The sequence below is a fragment of the Myotis nattereri genome, assembly GCF_964212035.1.
Source record: "Myotis nattereri genome assembly, chromosome: 15".
Taxonomy (NCBI): Eukaryota; Metazoa; Chordata; class Mammalia; order Chiroptera; family Vespertilionidae; genus Myotis; species Myotis nattereri.
Window position 1 is genome coordinate 9,282,732 of NC_138090.1, and position 18,623 is coordinate 9,301,354.

The 18,623-nt window shown below is 39.5% G+C and overlaps 1 protein-coding gene across 1 annotated transcript in view; it reads right to left on the reverse strand.

The window, feature by feature from the left end:
• Nucleotides 1–18,623, reverse strand: part of CDH8 (cadherin 8) — a 305,905-nt gene that overhangs the window by 45,583 nt on the left and 241,699 nt on the right. Inside the window, exon 8 of the mRNA XM_081107592.1 lies at nucleotides 10,208–10,329. Within this exon, the coding sequence (XP_080963718.1) occupies nucleotides 10,208–10,329 (122 nt within the window). The remainder of the gene's footprint in view (nucleotides 1–10,207; nucleotides 10,330–18,623) is intronic.

Below are 18,623 nucleotides of genomic sequence, written 5' to 3' on the forward strand. Positions count from 1 at the left end.
TCCTGCATGCGCATGCGCCCAGACCAGGGCCCTGGCGGGGAAAAGCCTATAACTAAGGTACCTGCCTGGAACTGAGCCCTGAACCCTTTGCTCCACAGGCTGATACTCTGTCCACTGATCCAGATCGGCTACGGCAACAGTCACTTTCTTAGGTAAAACTTAACTTTCTCTTTCTCAGAAGATTTTTCTGTAGTGAATTGGAAGGGGGTGAAGGAGAGAAGAGGAAGTCAAAGGTGGTACAGAAAAGACAGTAGTGATTTTGGTTTTCTACTGCTTCTTCTGCGGATCATTGCCTATTCATTTCTGATTATCAATATGAGCTTTCCTGAAATGCTAACTTCTATTTCTTTTTCTTTTTATTGATTTCATAGAGGAAGGGAGAAGGAGAGCTAGAAACATCAATGATGAGAGAGAATCAATGATAGGCTGCCTCCTGCCCGCCCCCTACTGGGGATCCAGTCCCCAACCCAAGCATGTGCCCTGAGAGGGAATTGAACCATTATCTCGTGGTTCATAGGTCAACGCTCAACCACTGAGCCATGCATTCCATTATGCATACAAGATAAACCAGTTAAAACATTGATAATTTTTTTTAAATATTTTTTATTGATTAAGATATTACATATGTGTACCCTCTACCCCCCCCGCCCCGCTCATCCCCTCACCCCCCCCGTTGTCCGTGTCCATTGGTTAGGCCTATATGCTTGCATATAAGTCCTTTGGTTGATCTTTCCCCCTTGCCCCCACCCTCCCCTACCTTCCCTCCAAGGCCCGACAGTCCAATCAAAGCCTCTCCGTCTCTGGATCAGTCCTTGTTCATCAGTTTATGTTGTTCATTATATTCCACAAATAAGTGAGATCTTGTGGTATTTATAAGCTCTCCAGTTCCATCCATGCTGTGGCAAATGGTAAGAGTTCCTTCTTCTTCTTCCTCTTCTTAAAGAATACCTTTCAGCATTTCATATAATGCTGGTTTGGTGGTGATGAACTCCTTTAGCTTTTTCTTATCCGTGAAGCTCTTTATCTGACCTTCCATTCTGAATGATAGCTTTGCTGGATAAAGTAATCTTGGTTGCAGGTTCTTGCTATTCATCTCTTTGAATATTTCTTGCCACTCTCTTCTGGCCTGCATGGTTTCTGTTGAGAAATCAGCTGACAGTCGGATGGGTACTCCCTTGTAGGTAACTGACTGTCTTTCTCTTGCTGCTTTTAAGATTCTCTCTTTATCTTTTGCTCTTGGCATTTTAATTATGATGTGTCTTGGTGTGGTCCTCTTTGGATTCCTTTTGTTTGGGGTTCTCTGCGCTTCCTGGACTTGTAAGTCCATTTCTTTCACCAGGTGGGGGAAGTTTTCTGTCATTATTTCTTCAAAAAGGTTTTCAATATCTTGCCCTCTCTCTCCTTCTGGTACCCCTATAATTCTGATGTTGGTACGCTTGAAGTTGTCCCAGAGGTTCCTTACACTATCTTCATATTTTTTGAATCTCTTTTCTTTTTTCTTTTTCGGTTGGGTATTTTTTGTTTCTTTGTATTTCAAATCTTTGACTTGACACAGCTTTGAAATCTCAACTGCCTTTTCACATTTTTCTCCTCTCGATCTTCTACTCTGTTACCTCCCAGCAATATTTCCTGATGCCTCCTGGACATTAGAAACATCGCTTCCTCCACTGAAACTGTATCCTGTTGTTTACTTTCCTGGAGCAAGATTTGCCCAACTGAGTTCCATTTACCACTAGTTCTATAGTTTTCTCTGAAGGAAATTTGAAAGGTTTTATAATCAGATCTGTTTGCTAGACGCCAAATACCATATACTAGTAGTCCTTTGGCGACTCATGTATTTATAAATGCAAGGGAACCTTACAGTTAAACAAAACCAACAAATAGTCATTAACTTTAACACAGTGGTTCCCAAACTTATTAGGTCAAACACACACACACACACACACACACACACACACACACACCATATATTGACATTCTATACCCTACAAGTGTTTCTCAGGCACTCAATTTAGGAAACACTATCATTGCTCTGCCAGTGAGGCTCAATGGTTGTGCATTGACCTATGAACCAAGAGGTGATGTTTTGATTCCAGGTCAAGGCATATGCCCAGGTTGCGGGCTCCATCCCCTTTAGAGGGTGTGCAGGATGCAGTTGATCAATGATTCTCGTCCATCATTGTAATTTTTGTCTCTCTCTCCCTCTCTAAAATCAATACAAATATATTTATTAAAAAAAGAAACACTATCATCTGAAACTCCATCTGAGTCATAAAAGCCTGGAAGACCTTGTAAAGACCTTGGGAAGGTGCTGTGTCTAGATAGCTTGTTGGTTATCAAACTTTCTTTTTGCTTCTCTGTCATTCGAATAACATGTCAGCTCCGCTTGGTACCAGATCTTACCCAGTTTATGTCACTAGCAGCAAGCCTAAAAGCTTCCATAATCTAGTGTCAATTCTACTTTCTTCCAAAAGGCATGCTCATCAGCATGGCTTCCATGACCAAGTGGAAACAAAATAAGCATACACACGTGGCCACCTCGCTCCCAGCCTACTCATTCAGTAAGTTGTAGGTTGACAATAAAACGAGGGGAATACACCAATCTGTAACAGCCCCCACATTTAAAATAATCCTCTGCACCATTTTCTGTGGTCACCAATCTCATTTAGGTGAGGGGCTGGAGTAAAACATGTGGCATCTAGACTCACACAAGAAGTTCAGCTACCGCAGACAGAAGCTGCAAGTGTGACCTCAAAAAAGATGTAGACAGTGTGTGTTCCTACAAGTTGATTCTAGTGCATTTAAAAACAATAATTCTATTAACTCACCAATTCATATGTGGAGGAATTAAGTAGGAGCCCTTCCCTCACCCTTGACAAATAAAACACTTGTAAATGTTTTATAGGAAACATTCTCTAAGAAAATGTTTGACAGAAGAGGAGTTGTTCCAACATAGGAGACTAGATTGTCCCATTATACTAGTATTAATCCATTTATTAGTAGAGATTATTTAAGGTGTTTTGATCCAAATCAAACCTCATGAAGATATAACAACAAGAAAAATAAAAACAACAAATACAATGCTAATAACGTAATCAAAGAAAAAAAAATAAGGAAAGACTCATGGACACAGACAACAGTATGGTGGCTACCAGAGGGAAGGGGGTGTGGGATGGTAGGAGAGGATAAAGGGGGGTTAAATGTGATGGAAGGAGATTTGACTTGGGGTGGTGAACACACAATACAATATACAGATGATGTGTTATAGAACTGTACACATGAAACCTATAAAATTTTTATTAGCCAATGTCATCCCAATAAATTCAATAAAAATAAATAATAAAATAAAGACAAAAAGACCAACAAATACAACAGTAAAATATAGTTTGCTTGCAGACTATGAGACTAGTTGAAATAAATACTACTAATTAGAATAATTATTCACTGAGCACCTACAACATGAGATACCCTTAACACATGAGAGTGTAAACTAAGAGAGAGTGAGGCCCAAAGACAAGAAACAAGTAAATGGTAGAGCTGTGACTCACACTTAGATGTTTCTAGTGTCAAATTTTCCACGATATTTTTTAAAGTTATGCTTTTCCTTCTGTCAAAGTTGTGCTCAAAAAGTCGTACTTCCACTAATGGCTCTCGTGAAATATGCTTTGTTACAAATGATTTCCTCAAATATTGCTTTATGCATTCCACTAATTTACCATCTCCTTACTCCTGCCAAAATAAAATGAAAATAGTGCTTTATGCATTTGGTCGAGGCCATCAATTTCATCCATTGTAAAACCAACCCTGTCTCCCTCCTGTGCATGCAGACAGGCTCTGAGAGGTGCCTGCTGGCAGGGAAGTTAAAATTACTTCTCCTCTATGTACTGTTTCATGAAGGCGATAAAATGCCGTAATTGCATTTCATTGTTTTGCATTTATTAAAGACCAGCAAGAACTGAAAAATAAATAAATGAAGTAGCAAACTCATTCATTGCTGGTGTTTAGCAAGAGATAATGATCTTAACTTTTCTTATTAGGCTTTATTTATTTTCACTTAAGTTTTCATGGACTGCTTTTGAATAAAGCGATATCGATCGCAGGAGTTGATTTTTGTTTTCTTTCGAAAAAGCTCACTCTGGGTCAGAATCTCATTCTCATTACTATTTTTCTAACACAGGCAATGGAATTTCAAAATCTGTTCCCTTGGGAAGCAGTGCCAGACTGGAGAAAGTGCAGGGACTGGGGCACCTTCAAGAACAGACTTTGAAACCCATCTCTGCCACTTTCCATGGCCTTAGGGGAGAGCCTTTCTCTTGGCTAGTCTCAGCTCCCACATCTGGGACATGTGATGGCCACACCAACCTCTTAGGGATGATGAGTACATGCTGGATATCTGTATATTATTTTATTCATGCAGCTCTTGTAATCCCTTCTCTCCATCTCTACTGCCACCACCTAGACCAGACTACTGTCCATCCTTGGCACATACAGCCTTCCTTTTTTATTGATTTCAGAGAGGGAGAGAGAGGGGGAGAGAGATAGAAACATCAATGATGAGAGAGAATCATTGATTGGCTGCCTCCCGCATACCCACACTGGTATCAAGCCCACAACCCAGGCATGTGCCCTGACCAGGAATCAAACCATAACCTCCTGGTTTTTAGGTTGATACTCAACCAACCACTGAGCCATGCCAGCCAGGCAAGTACAGCCTTCTTAATGTTCCTTCTGCTTAATTATGCATCTATGTGTGTGTGTGTATACATTTAATTCAAATGTAAAACTTTTTGTCCAATCTCATTCTTACTTATTTCATTCTTATTATACTTGCTTATTACACTTATGCTCAGCCACAGACGTCTTCAATTCTTCAGACAAACCCAGGTCTTTTTCCCTTTGTGGTCCTGGCACAAGCTTCTCCTGTGGGCTAGAAGGTCTGGCTCCACTCCCAGCATGCCTGGCCCTTTCTCATTGCTTAGTTTCAGCTTCCATGATGCCATTCACAAGGTAACTTTCTTGGACAATACTGTATAAAATAGATCTTTGCTTTTTCATTGTTTCCTCCAGACTAGTTGCATTACTGCTTCTTCAGCCCAGTTTTCAAAATGTAGACATATCATTTATTCATTTTACTTTTTGTATAATCTCCCTTCCTTATTAAGTTCCACGTCCAGCCAGAGCAACTCAGTGGTTGAGCATCGACCTGTGAACCAGGAGGTCATGGTTCAATTCCCAGTCAGGGCACATGTCCAGGTTGCAGGCTCCATCCCCTGTGGGGAGTGTGCAGAAGGCAGCCAATCAATGCTTCTCTCTCATCAGTGATGTTTCTCTCTCTTCCTCTCCCTTCCTCTCTGAAATCAATTAAAAAAAAAGTTCCACAAGAGAGAACACGTTTTTGGTCATTTTCATGTTATTTCTCAGGTTCATATGAGAATATTTAGCATCTTGAGGCTGCACAATAAATACAGTTTAATAAACAGATGAATGATTTTTCATGTGAAGAGGGTTATCTTGTGCACTGCACGTCTGTGAGTAGAATGAGTGTTTCCATGGTAATATCTGAGAAAATAATTATTGAAATATCTGTCACTGCCAAATGAAGTGAATTACAACCACGATTTAAAAATTCTGTGAATATCCATTACATGCCAAGCATTGGCTAGATACCTATCTAGTAATAAAGGTTATTCTCTTTTGTTGGGAGGGGGGTACCTGTGATATTCCTATGAAAAACTAACTTTATATACTGCAGTATTGATCAGAGAAAGAAAAGATTAAAAGAGGTAAATCAGAATATTTTTTTAACCCAGACATAATTAACTTGATTCCAAACAGCACATCTCAACTTCTATAGCAGGTGATGAAGCTTAAATTAGTCTCCACTAGATTTATTTATGGTAACAGGGAAGCTCCTTCCTGGAGGAAAAAGTACTGAAGCAGTCTGTCGCCTACCGGGTTCTCCAACAATAAATATTCTCTGAGACTCAACGCGAGACCTCGATTCATTCCTAGAAATACAACATTTTTGTTCAGTCCCTGTGTCGATGCACCATCTGGGACAAATTACCCCAATTCTGTCTGTATGAGATACAAGAGGCTGGTATCACCAATAAAATCCTAGAAAGCTCGCATGAGAAGACCAAGATGGAGAAGAGAATGATGGAAGGCCCTCTGGCCAACACTGGCCACTGAAGTTCTGTTTCTCTCACATGGGGTTCCGAGTGTGGTGTTCTCGGGCAGAATGAGGGGAGATGAGGGTTTCTCCACATCTGTTACCTGCTCCTCCACCTGTCCAGCCACATTACCATTCTCTCCAGACAGAATCGGGGTGATTCCCTGCTGACTCCTCTGGAATACTTGATAGATGTTTCCTGTCTCTGGTGGAGGCCTTGTCATTAAGATAGCTCCATTTCCTTTCTCTCTTCAGACTCCTTTCTGACTTGAGGATTTGAGGTATTGTCATGCATTTCTATTATTTCTAATTTTATTATGTTTGCCATAGAGAAAACTCCATGAGGGAAAAAGACTGATGTGTAGGGCATTAGTCTAGTGGCATTAGTTTGCCACTAGATCCCCAGTACCAACTCAACTCCTGGCATATAGTTAGTGCTCAATTCATATTGACTGGCTGTCCAAAACCTACCATCCTATTAGACTAAAGAAATATCAGGCATATATTTTGCTTTCTAATTTTGAAATTAGAGATTTCAAGTAAGTGGAGAGCATATTTTTATTCTTCCTGATAACTGAGCGCCAAGTAATGTGTAGACGACTCTATCATACCATCATTAAATTAGAGATTAAATATATACACCATCTTCTATCTTTTTACTTAAGATAAATTATCTATAACTATTGGAATTAAAAGAAGTGTTACTGGTAATCAGAAAATACCATTGGAATTTATATATTTAACATTTAAATAATTGTATATTGAAGATTTAAAAGAATTCTAACCAGAAAGGATTCATGTTGATTTTGTGTAATATGGAATGTGAATAATTTCTCTGTGTCACAGGGTTGCTGTTATTCTCTTAAGGGAACAAATTCAAGAAAAAGTCATCTTTCATTTCAGAATTATGAGAAGGTACTGGGGCTGATATGATTTGCAGTTCTACTTTCAAAGTGAACATCTGCCAATTTTAGCACAGATATGACATGAAATGGAAATCTACACCTAGAGAAGATGAAACTGGCTCACTGGCTCCCTCCCTCCTTTCCTCTCTCTCTCCTCCCTCCCTCCCTCCCTCCCTCTCTCCCTTCTTTCCTTCCTTCTTTCCTTCCTTCCTTCCCTCCCTCTTTCCTTCCATCCTTCCTTTTCTTTCTAATTTGGTATTTTGTTGATGAGTTCAATCCACTGGAAAAGATTCAAGCACAAAATAGTTATCTATGTTCATGTTGACATTGGTTCTGATTTTATTGTTTTAAAAACCTTTGAGGTTCTCTAGGCCAGAAGTCTTTAGACTGGGTATTCTGAATAGCTTGCCCTTAGTTATTGCTAATGATCTCCAGCTGCACTATCTCCCCAGAAGCTGATCCCCTCTGAATTTAGCCTTAAATCCATACCTTCCAGGCAAACCAGATTTCAAAGTCACCTGCACTCCTTACTCTGAGGCTGTTGTAAAGCAGGCATCAAATGCTGAAAAATACTGAGTGATTATAACTCTAGTGCTAATTCAATGTTTGACAAATGTTTTTGATCATTTGAGAATGAACATTCTAATTTGAAAATGAGTCAGTGGTCTGTGGGGTGTGAGGAGAGATGACTGACAGTTTTATCGATGTTGAACTTATATAAGTGAACACTATTGAACTTATATAAGTGAACACTAGTGTAGGTAACAAAGATGAATTTTTGGAAAACATTAAATATAAAAATGAGATACTCGAGCCATTGAAAGTGACTGGGAGTGATGTAATGAACCAAATATGACTTCTGACTAGCACAAAGAAATCAGGAAGTTCAGGAGGGGAATGATTGCTTGTGCATAAACCAGTCCAAAAATTATGCTGAACAGACAAAAGATCTGGTCTTTTCATGTAAAAATGAACCTTTAACAGATCTGCCTAAACAGATTCATTTGAGGATGAGCTAGTGCAGGGGACACACACACACATAGGCATCTCTTCACAGAAGGAGTCATTTTGATCTGCAAAAATCATAAGACAAAGAATTAACTTTTCTCTTTTATTTTGATCTTGCATAGGAAAGGTGATGAAACAACCTGATTTCGCCCCTGAGGATAGGAACTGCTGAGGAATCATTAAAACCTTGGAAACAGTTGAAATCCACTGGGTAAAACTCCCGATTTCTGGGGTTCCAAAGGCATGCGTGTCAATGTCACAAGCGAAGGCGATGTTGGATTGCTGCAGTATTGATGCTATTGACTCAACGTGTGCAATAAGTTTTGCATGAACAATGGAGATTTATTTAAATTCTGATGCATTTGACAGATTCTGTATGACTGAAAAGGACAAGCTTATAAGTCTGTGATTGGCTACATTACCCCAGCAATGATCTGCATCACACAACATAGCCTTGAGAGGGACCTGCATATATTGTGTATATTTTGATCAAACTCTCTGCCAATTCAATCCGCCAACTTCGCTAAAGACTAGTATATATGACATACATATCAGGGTGGGGTAAAAGTGGGTTTACAGTTGTGAGTATGTGAAACACTGTTTATTCGTGTTATTGTATTAATTTCTATAGGAACAACTATAAATCTATTTTTGTCCCCCACACTGTACATATAAACACACTCCATCCTTAAAGGATCACAAATGAAAATGTTCAAAACATGCTAGAGAGCAATTCCACATGACAAAATTAAGAAACATTTGAACTAATATTAGAATATTATTAAAAATAGTGTAGCACTGTGAAAGGTGAATGTTTTGATTAGAACATTTATATTGTCTAGTTGCTTGAAATTAATCAGTGTTATTACAATTTCAGTTTGTGTGTGTGTGAGCATGTGTGTGAGTGTGTGAGTGTGAGTGTGTGTGTGTGTGTGTGTGTGTGTGTGTATTATTTTGGTAAATGATGCTAATAGTTCAGGTATATGAGAGTAGTCTAGGAGAAAATGCCCACTGTTTTTAAAGGACGGTAACACACTGATCTTTTGTAATAAATGAAAAGTATGGAGCCACAATGCTAATCCTTTTTTTTGGTGGGAAAAAAAAAAATCTGACTCTTGTCAGGTAAACTGCTCGGCAGATAGTAAGTTTAATTCCTAACACCCACATGAGGCACAAGAATAGTTGGATTAACAACTCCAGTGTCATGCTGTCAGCTGCTGTTTATTTAAATTAAAATGTCACCATCCAGAAATAAATTAGTAAGTTGGAAAATGATAAATTTCTTAAACATACAGTACTTTGGCACCTTGTTCAGATAAATCTATTACATTTAGGGTTTTTAGAACTTTACATACACTATTTCCACTTTGACATTCAGAGTATAGCAGGTTTGGTTTTGTTCTTGCTTATACTTCTCTTCCTCCAAACCTCCCTCACAAGTTCCCTTCCTTCCTACTCCCTCCCTCCCTCTCTCCTAACCTCCCCTCTTTCCTTTCTCCCTACCCCCTCCTTACCTCTCCACCCTCTAACTCACTCCCTTTCTTAATTGTTCCTATTTATACTACATGATACAGGTAAAAAAAAAAATTCCATCAATACACAATTATCAGATGCTATAGTTACATGTCTAAGACCTACTGTTTATCTTATGTTAAAATGAATTAACTACATTTTTACAGATTTCAAAATTCACTTCCTACACCCTCAGACAACTGGTTGACCTGGGTCCCTCTATTCTGCGTTATTTCTATGTCTGACATGAGACAAGCATTCCCTCCCCATGAGCTTTCCCCTTGCTTCCTGTCATTTGAAGTTTACCCTCTTGCCCCCATCATGCCAACCCCTCCCCTGCTTTCATCCATACCGTGGGATAGTTTAAGCTAATTCTTTCGCTCTGTGGTCACAGGGCAGCAGGCTGTTCCACTTCCTGAGCCAATCTGGTCCTACGTAGGGAGAACCAACACTCAGAAAGAAAAACACTCCCTCTCTGTTTCCACCTGGAGTTTCTTGCCTGTGACTTTGCGGAATGAAAATAAGGCAGATGCACACTCTACGGCAGGTTAGTCAAATGTGAGACAGTCGTATACAAACATATCAGCATTAACAACATGGAGATATTTACTTGGCCGGGTTTTCCATTTTCACATAAAAATGCCTCATATTCGGATGCGAATTCAGGGGCGTTGTCATTGACATCCAGCACTTTAATAGCAACAGGTACTCGTGATATCTGACTGTGGTTCCCTATGGGAAGGAAAAGATAACATCAGCATTGAGGGTATTTCATTGTAACGTGCAACTAACTCAACGTTCTTCTTGAAAGCATGGGTGTCTGTTTCAACTCCCCCTCGTGGGGGTGGTTTCAACATGGTGGTTATGAAGTCTGACCACTCAATGAGAAAAAATAGCCAGGGCTTCACTGCTTAAAAAAAGTGTAAATTATTATTCCAAACACCATTTGCTGGAGCTTTGCTCTGAATCATTAAAAAGTTTCCTTGGTGAAGAAAGCTTTATTTTATTAATAAAGTCCATTAGATAAAAGAAAAAAATCCTGTAGGCAACAAAGATTTATCTCTTTGTTTATCTTGGGTAGAATACAACCCAATGTTGTGCTATCCCTCATTTGACAGGCTATCTATGAAAGATGAACAAAAACCCAGCATAAGGGCCAAATCAATTGTTGATTGGTCCGTCACAATGATTAAAAAATAATCTTAAAGATGGGGGATCATATTTTTTATGAATTTTATTCTTTATTAAAACTTGACCTTGGGATGGTTTTGGATAAAATAAGCCCAAGTCATTTTAATATTTTCGTTTTCATAAAGATTTTCATCAGTGTACACAGATAATAATCTCCTAATCTTTCCAGGTCAATCCCAATAGCAAATAATTTAATACATAATCCTTAATCCTCAAACCCTTAAATTTAAAAAGTTACACACACACACACACACACACGCACGCATGCACACACACGCACACACACAAATCTGGTCCATTAATACATTGCTGACTTGGGCCACGTGATAATTTTTTATTTGCAGTAAATACAATAGTTTGACTCTGACTGCAGAGTCTTTTGATGTCTTGTAAATTATGCAGAATGCACGGGGGATGGCCAATTATTTATTTGTGTTTCTGTGGCACTAAATATTTATAAGCAAGCCATGAGGGGGAAAGCGTTTGATTTCTGAATATAAAGAAATCAACTTGCATTTGATAGATCAAATCTGCTTTATGATAATTGATTACATTCAGATCTCTAAAACCTTCAAGCACTCATCACTGTGTTTTTTCTTAAATATGATGGTATTTCTAAAGCACAGACCAAATGATCAGAGCCATGTTACAAATTTACACTTGGTTAACCCCACTGGCAATGCTACATGGTTTAAATCTGGTTAACTAGCATGGCTATTCTCCAGTATTCTAATGTGATTACCTAAGGATGGATGACTACTATCCTCTGGAATTCCAACCACCTGAGTCATGGAACATAATCTCACTTCCCCCAAATCAACCCAATGGCCTTAGGTGTGTCACCTGATACATCTTTTCTCCTTTACTATCTTATATCTAACGGATTAATCCATTCTTCATTCAAAGAGGAAGCATGCAGCTCCAACTTTTGATGAAAGGAAAAGTTTTATTTAAAAGTATAGCAGCTGTCCTTAAGATAAGGAACTTACATTTCATGCTTTATCTACTTGAGTAAATTCGATAAATAAGGTATAATTATTTGAAATAAGGTATGGTTTAATGCTTAAAGATTTATAGCTCTTTCTAGCCTGACCATGAGCTGAAGAGTAGTTACTGAAGAGTAAAGGGAATAATATAATGTTAGCAGTAAATGATGTTTGGAGCTCCATCCTTGCCTCCTGTACCCTACATGATCCTGATCAATTTGTTTGACCTCATGTTATCCCTGCAGAAATTGAAGCTCAAGAACATAACATGTAATTTACAGAATTATGACATTATATGAGAAAACATTAAAAGTATTATGATAGTATTGGGCACATGGTCAAGGGGGATATTTCTTGCTGAGAGAGTAGCCAGGAAGACTGGGGCTACTATCTCCCCCTCCACAAAACCCTAAGTTCCTACAGCAGAAGTCACTTAGAGAGACACTCCAGAGCCTTGGCTTAGGTTCTGGGGATGGGCTAGAGAAGCATAAAGCAGAGAGCTCTGAATTTCTTATAAAGAAGCTAACTTCAACCAAGCCAGTGTGGTTCAGTGGTTGAGCATTGACCTATGGACCAGGAGGTTACTATTCAATGCCAGGTCAGGGCACATGCCTGGGTTGCAGGCTCGATCCCAATTAGGGGGCATGCAGGAGGCAGCCAATCAATGATTCTTTCTCATCATGGATGTTTCTATCGCCCTCTCCCTCTCCCTTCCTCTCTGAAATCAATAATCCTATATAATAAAGAGGGAATATGCTAATTGACCCTCACATGTCACAAAGATGGTGGCACCCACAGCCAATAAGGAGGGAATATGCTAATTGACTGTCCTTCCCTCAAAGATGGCAGCACCCACAGCCAATAAGGAGGGAATATGCTAATTTACTGCCCTGCCCTCAAAGATGGTGGTGCCACAGCCACAAGATGGCGGCGCCAAGTCCCCTCAGCCCCCCAGCCCCCCAGAGCCAGCCCAAGGTGCAGGCAACCCTCGGATGGTGGCTGCCCAGCTGCCCAGGGCCACCCAAGGCTCAGGTAACCAGGGCTGGTTGAGGCTTATGCTGCTGGAAGTGGCAGTGGCAGCAGCAGAGGTGTGATGGGGGCATCGCCTTCCCCTGATCGCTGGGTCGCCTCCCGCCCCTGAGGGCTCCCGGACTGTGAGAGGGGGCAGGCCGGGCTGAGGAACCCCCCCTCTAGTGCATGAACCGGGCTGAGGAACCCCCCCTCCAGTGCATGAATTTTCATGCACCGGGCCTCTAATATATAGATATATATAGTATATGTATATGTATACACACACACACACACACACACATTAGTATATATACACTAGTATAAAAATAAATATTTTAAATAAGCCAACTTCATTTGCAAAGGAATGTGGAAAAGTTCAAGTCCATCTATGCACTAAAAATAATGGAGGTTGTTGTGAAAGGCAAATGGGGGAAGATTGGTAGAGTTGGTAGATTCATTGTAAGCCAGCAAGTGGCCAGAGAGAATCAAAAAGGGAGGGAAGAGAAGCCAATGCATTCCTTGGCTGGAGCTGCATAACTCAGTCTCTACCTTGATTGTCACATGGCCATCTCCTCATTTTCCGGGGTCATCTACTCTTCCAAGAACGCTTAGTACTGAATTTGGGGCCTACCCGGGTAATCTAGAATGATCTCATATTAAGATTATTTACTGAATTACATCTGCAAATACCCTTTTCCAACATATTGACATAGGTTCCCAGGATTAGGACCTGGACATATATTTTTGAGTTTGACCATTCAACCTCCTGCATTCCCTCCTTCCTGAAAGCTATTTGGGACTGAATAGAATGGGACTATCCCAAATCTGCTCTTGTCCTAGCAAACAAAGATATAAGAAATTATTTTAGTTATACTTCTTTGCTTGAATTCATGTTTCAAAATATTATCAGATATAAGCTTAGACAACCTGTGATTCCCTTCTGAGAATTTTGTCATTCATTCATTTATTCTTTCATCATTGTTCTCTTTATTTGTTCAGTAAATATTTACCTCTGTATTCCCAGTTACTAAGACAAAGTTCCTACAGTTAAGGGATCTACAGTATTCCAGGAAATAAGGGTTTGTTGTACCCTCATGTACCCTACATATTATTCCTTTACAAAAAGCAGTGGAAGAATATTTTCTAAATTCATGGGAAATATTTAAAAGAAGGGATGACTTCTGAATTAGCTTTACATAGTGAGTAGACATATCCTGGGTGAAGAAAGGTAGACAAGTCTTTTCGATTGAAGTTAGCCACATATAGAAAGGGCCAGAAGCCCGGAGACCAAGCTGTTAATAAAATAATCAGTAGCTCCAATGGTGAGAGCATCCAGAGACCTGGCTGGTGGTGACTTCAGGGCAGAAAGTTGAAGCCAATCAGGAAGAGTCTTCTGTTATAATGAGTATAAGCTATATCACGTGATCATTGGTGAGCCAGTAAAAAAATTCTTGAAATTTACAGTTTTAAAATTATCAATAAAGCAGAATGCCAAGCACAGTTACTTTTTAAAAATATTTTTCTAAGTATATGAGTGTCCCAGAAATTTACTATGGCAATTTCTTTAAAGTGTTAAGAATAAAACAATAAAATAAACAAGAAACTAGTACACCACATCCCCCAAATATCCTCAAAAAATGTGTTATTATTTTCTCTGTTAAATAAATATGCATGATTAAAAATTTTGCAACTTATCATAATTTCCAACATGTCATCATTAAATGCTGAAAATTCACTTTTATCTAAATTAATGAAATGATGGCAGTTCAAATTTTCAAGACATTGTAGAGCAATACAACTAATTAATTAAGCTTCTAAGAAAAATTATTCATGTCCTTCGTGACTGGCCCCAAAATGTTTGCCTTTCATCTGATACACAAACATTAAATATAAAGATAATATAATTAGAAACTTGATTAGCATTCATTAAAGATTACTTTTCTAAACACCAGAGATGTGACTAAGTGGTCTGGAAGGAAAAGCCCATTTCAGTGGCCACAAGAGTCAGACAGTTTTTACATGTGATGAGAGAGAGAGAAATGGCAGCGAGGATAAACAACTCCTTGACTTCTGCCATTTGAATCACAGCGACTCCCTGTCACCTCTCTGTCACACAGCCTCATGAACTGCCCATTAATTTTGCCCTTTGATAATCAAAGGTAATGGAACGCTGCCAAGTCTAAGTTACTTGGGAATTTGCTTCTAACTAGCTTCCATGAGCTGCTGTTTTCACAGGCATCGATCGAAGTAAACAGCCTCTCCATTTCAGACTATAAGAGAGAGGGGAAAAAAATTTGGCAAATTTAGATATACTAGTGAGGCTCAATAAATAATCCTTGAGCCTTCCATAAGCAGAAGGGCGGAAGCCATGAGCAGTAAATTCCAGTCAACAGGGCCAGGCAAAATAAGAGAATTTATAATTGTGTCGGGGATGGAGGCACAGTGGAAGTTCATAAAGTGGGAAGACGTGAACTGAATATGTGATCAGAAAGCTGGCAACTTAGGAAATTTAAAATGAAATGGGTGGGAATTTGAAACATCATGGAAAATCATTTCAGCAGTGGGTGTAGGCTCTCTACTGACTAAAGTTAAAACCTTTTGAGGTATATTTTGCCCATAAATGGTTTGATAATTTCTAAATCAGTAGCGATAATTTAACAATTCATAGGATATTAGCATCCAAACAAGTTGGAAGATAATAGCCAATGGGCACCAGCAGGGTAGGAATACCACCAGGGTTGGGGTGTGTGTGTGAGTGAGTGTGTGTTTGTTAATCCTTACTTAAGGATATTTTCTCCATTAATTTTTAGAGAGAGTGGAAGGGAGCGGGAGAGACAAAGAGAGAGAGAGATCAATGTGAGAAGACATATCCATTGGTTGCCTCCCGCATGCCCCCGAGAAGGGCTGGGGATCAAGCCTGCAAGGGAGTACATGCCCTTGACTAGAATCGAACCTGGGACCCTTCAGTCCACAGGCCAACACTCTAATCACTGAGCCAAACCAGGCTACCAAGAATATTTTGACTGGTTTTTCTCTTTACAGTATATTTTTATGCTTTACCCTTTTACTCTAATAGCAACTGTATTGATGCCCTGGTTCACACACAGTCCCGTGAGTGCCTCGAACACATACCCAGAAATCTCTGCCTTCCAGTGTGCATAGAAAGAACCATTGACCACCAGAATTTTAATAATTTTCATGACAGGATTGTGAAAATTCCAGCAAGCCAGGCTTTAAAGAACGTCACACTATGTTACTCCTTAAAAGCTGTCATATTTACACAGTGGTTGTGAAGAAAATTAGAACCATAATCAGATGGTGGGATTGGCAGCACACGAACAAAGCTTATGTGTCTGAGCTTTTCTATTCACCAAGGAGTAGCTCTCTCGCAAAAGGGAGAACAGCGCTTCCTCTCACTGCGAAAATGGTGGGCTTGCACATATTTGCAAATTCCTGTAGCTCCCTGGAGAAAAGGACTCTTAAACGGTGACTTTGGTTAGGTCCTCACAGTCCCTGTCATTTCCCTACTGGCAGCGAGAAAGCATGCTCTCTGGCCCCCCGACTTCCAAATACTTTCTAAATGGGGAGGACTTGTGTGGGCCTCTTGTTCATTACATTCATTTAAGTGAACCTGGGAATAAGGGGTCACCCCACCCTTTCCCTGCGTGTCTACAGGGAGCCCTCAGTATCGTCTCTCCAGCTCACGGGAGTTCAGGGCCAGGAAACCACCTTCATGGCCTAACATTTTGATCCTCTGGGGAAACGCGTTAGAAGCCATTGAGGTGAGAACTGACTTTCTGAACCTTTAGATACTATATTTTTTATTAACTATAAAACTACAACAGTTATGCTCTAAATAAAGGCGACACATAACTGCATATACACATATAAAGACAGCTTATAAATGAAAAGGCAGTACTTGATGAGAATGGAAATGTTATATTTTTTATTAATATGTTATTTAGTCTACTTTTAATTGTTTATTTATGCTTATCACTTTTTTTCTCTGTTGTCTCTACTCTTTTTCTTTTAAATATATATTTTTATTGATTTCAGAGAGGAAGGGAGAGGGAAAGATAGAAACATCAATGATGAGAGAGAATCATTGATTGGCTGCCTCCTTCATGCCCCCTCCTGGGGATCAAGCCTGCAAGATATCTAGTATGACCAGCATCCCAAAAGCCTCTCATGTCTTCTCAGTCATTATGCCCATCAGGCATGTGCCCTGACCGGGAATTGAACTGTGACCTCCTGGTTCATAGGTTGATGCTCAACCACTGAGCCACACAGGCCGGGCTCTATTCTTTTTTGTTTGTTTTGTTGCTGTTGCATGTGTCTATGCATTGGGGTTTTCATTTGCTTTGTGAAAGGTATGCCTCATCATTAAACTGTATTGCTTCTGCTGAATTTGTAACTCAAAAATATCAATTCCCTCCTTTCACAGCCCTAAGTTCATGTTTATAATTTTCTTGTATATCTCCTCTTTCTCCATACTATAAGAGATAAGAAAATAAAATTCCATAATGAATTTATTATCCCCGATGCCCCCACTGGCAATCTAAGTCTTCTTTGCAGAATCTCTCATTCTGCCAACAATTTGCATTATGTTTCTATTACTAAATCCTTAGGTTTTATTTTCCCCTTAATTATTTCAAACAGGATCGATTCAAAAATACTGGAACTAAATTTCTGGAGATTATTTTTCTAATGCAATTCCACTTAAACCCCTTATAAAACAGAATCTTAATTATGGAGACTAATACTTGTAGAGGAATTATGTACAGAGTTATTTAATATTCAATTTAAATGCTCATTCAATATCAACTTACAATAACAATTGTGCCCTCGATTTACACATGTACACACAAACACACATGCACTTTATTAGAGAAGAGAATTAATATTGTAAACAACCCAGCACATATTGCATGATCTATTATACACTATCTCTTTGAAGTGTATTGGCTTACTATGAAGACTTTTTTCTCAAATGGGAATATGATTTCAGAGTATGGGAGTACTGAAATCAATTAATATGAGTTACATATCATAATAGATAGTAAAGAATTATCATTTTCTAAATATCTAATGAGCCTAAAAAAATCAAATTATATGGAATCTAGTCAGCCGGCCCATATCTACTCAAAGCCTGGAAGTGGTAAAGAAATAGGAATCCCAGGTAGTCTGACCAACAGGTAAAAAAAAAAAAAATTAAATAAATAAATAAAAACAAAACGTGTTTATTCTCCACAGGCTTTCTTTAGCATAGCACTTGCAAAACTTAATCTTAAAAAACAAAAACAAAAAACAACCCCCCCTAATTTAAATACAGATTACTTCCTGAACAATGCAATCCTATATAATAAAAGCCTAATATGCAAACTGACCAAACAGTAGAGCAACTGGTTGGCGGGGACAGGGCTGGCAGACCAGCCAAGGCAGGTTCCAGCAGGCAGAGGGAGGGGGTGGCGGCAGGGCGATGGGGCAGGACCAGAGCTGCTCCCTGGTGGTCAGTGCACTCCCACAGGGGGAGCGCCGCTCAGCCACAAGCTGGGCTGAAGACTGGCAAGCAGTGGCCGGAGCCTCTCCTACCTCTGCTCCCCATGGGGAGTGGGCCTAAGCTGTCAGTCAGACATCCCCCAAGGGTACAGGCTGGGCACAAGAAGACGCAGGCTGGGCTGAGGGACTACCTCTCCTGCCCCCGTGCGTGAATTTTTGGGCACTAGGCCTCTAGTACAATAATAAACAACATCAAAAGAAAGGTTTAATGATTCTATTCACATGGCATTTTCTATTAAAATATTTATATTTAGAAATATAATCATACTTAAAAAAAAT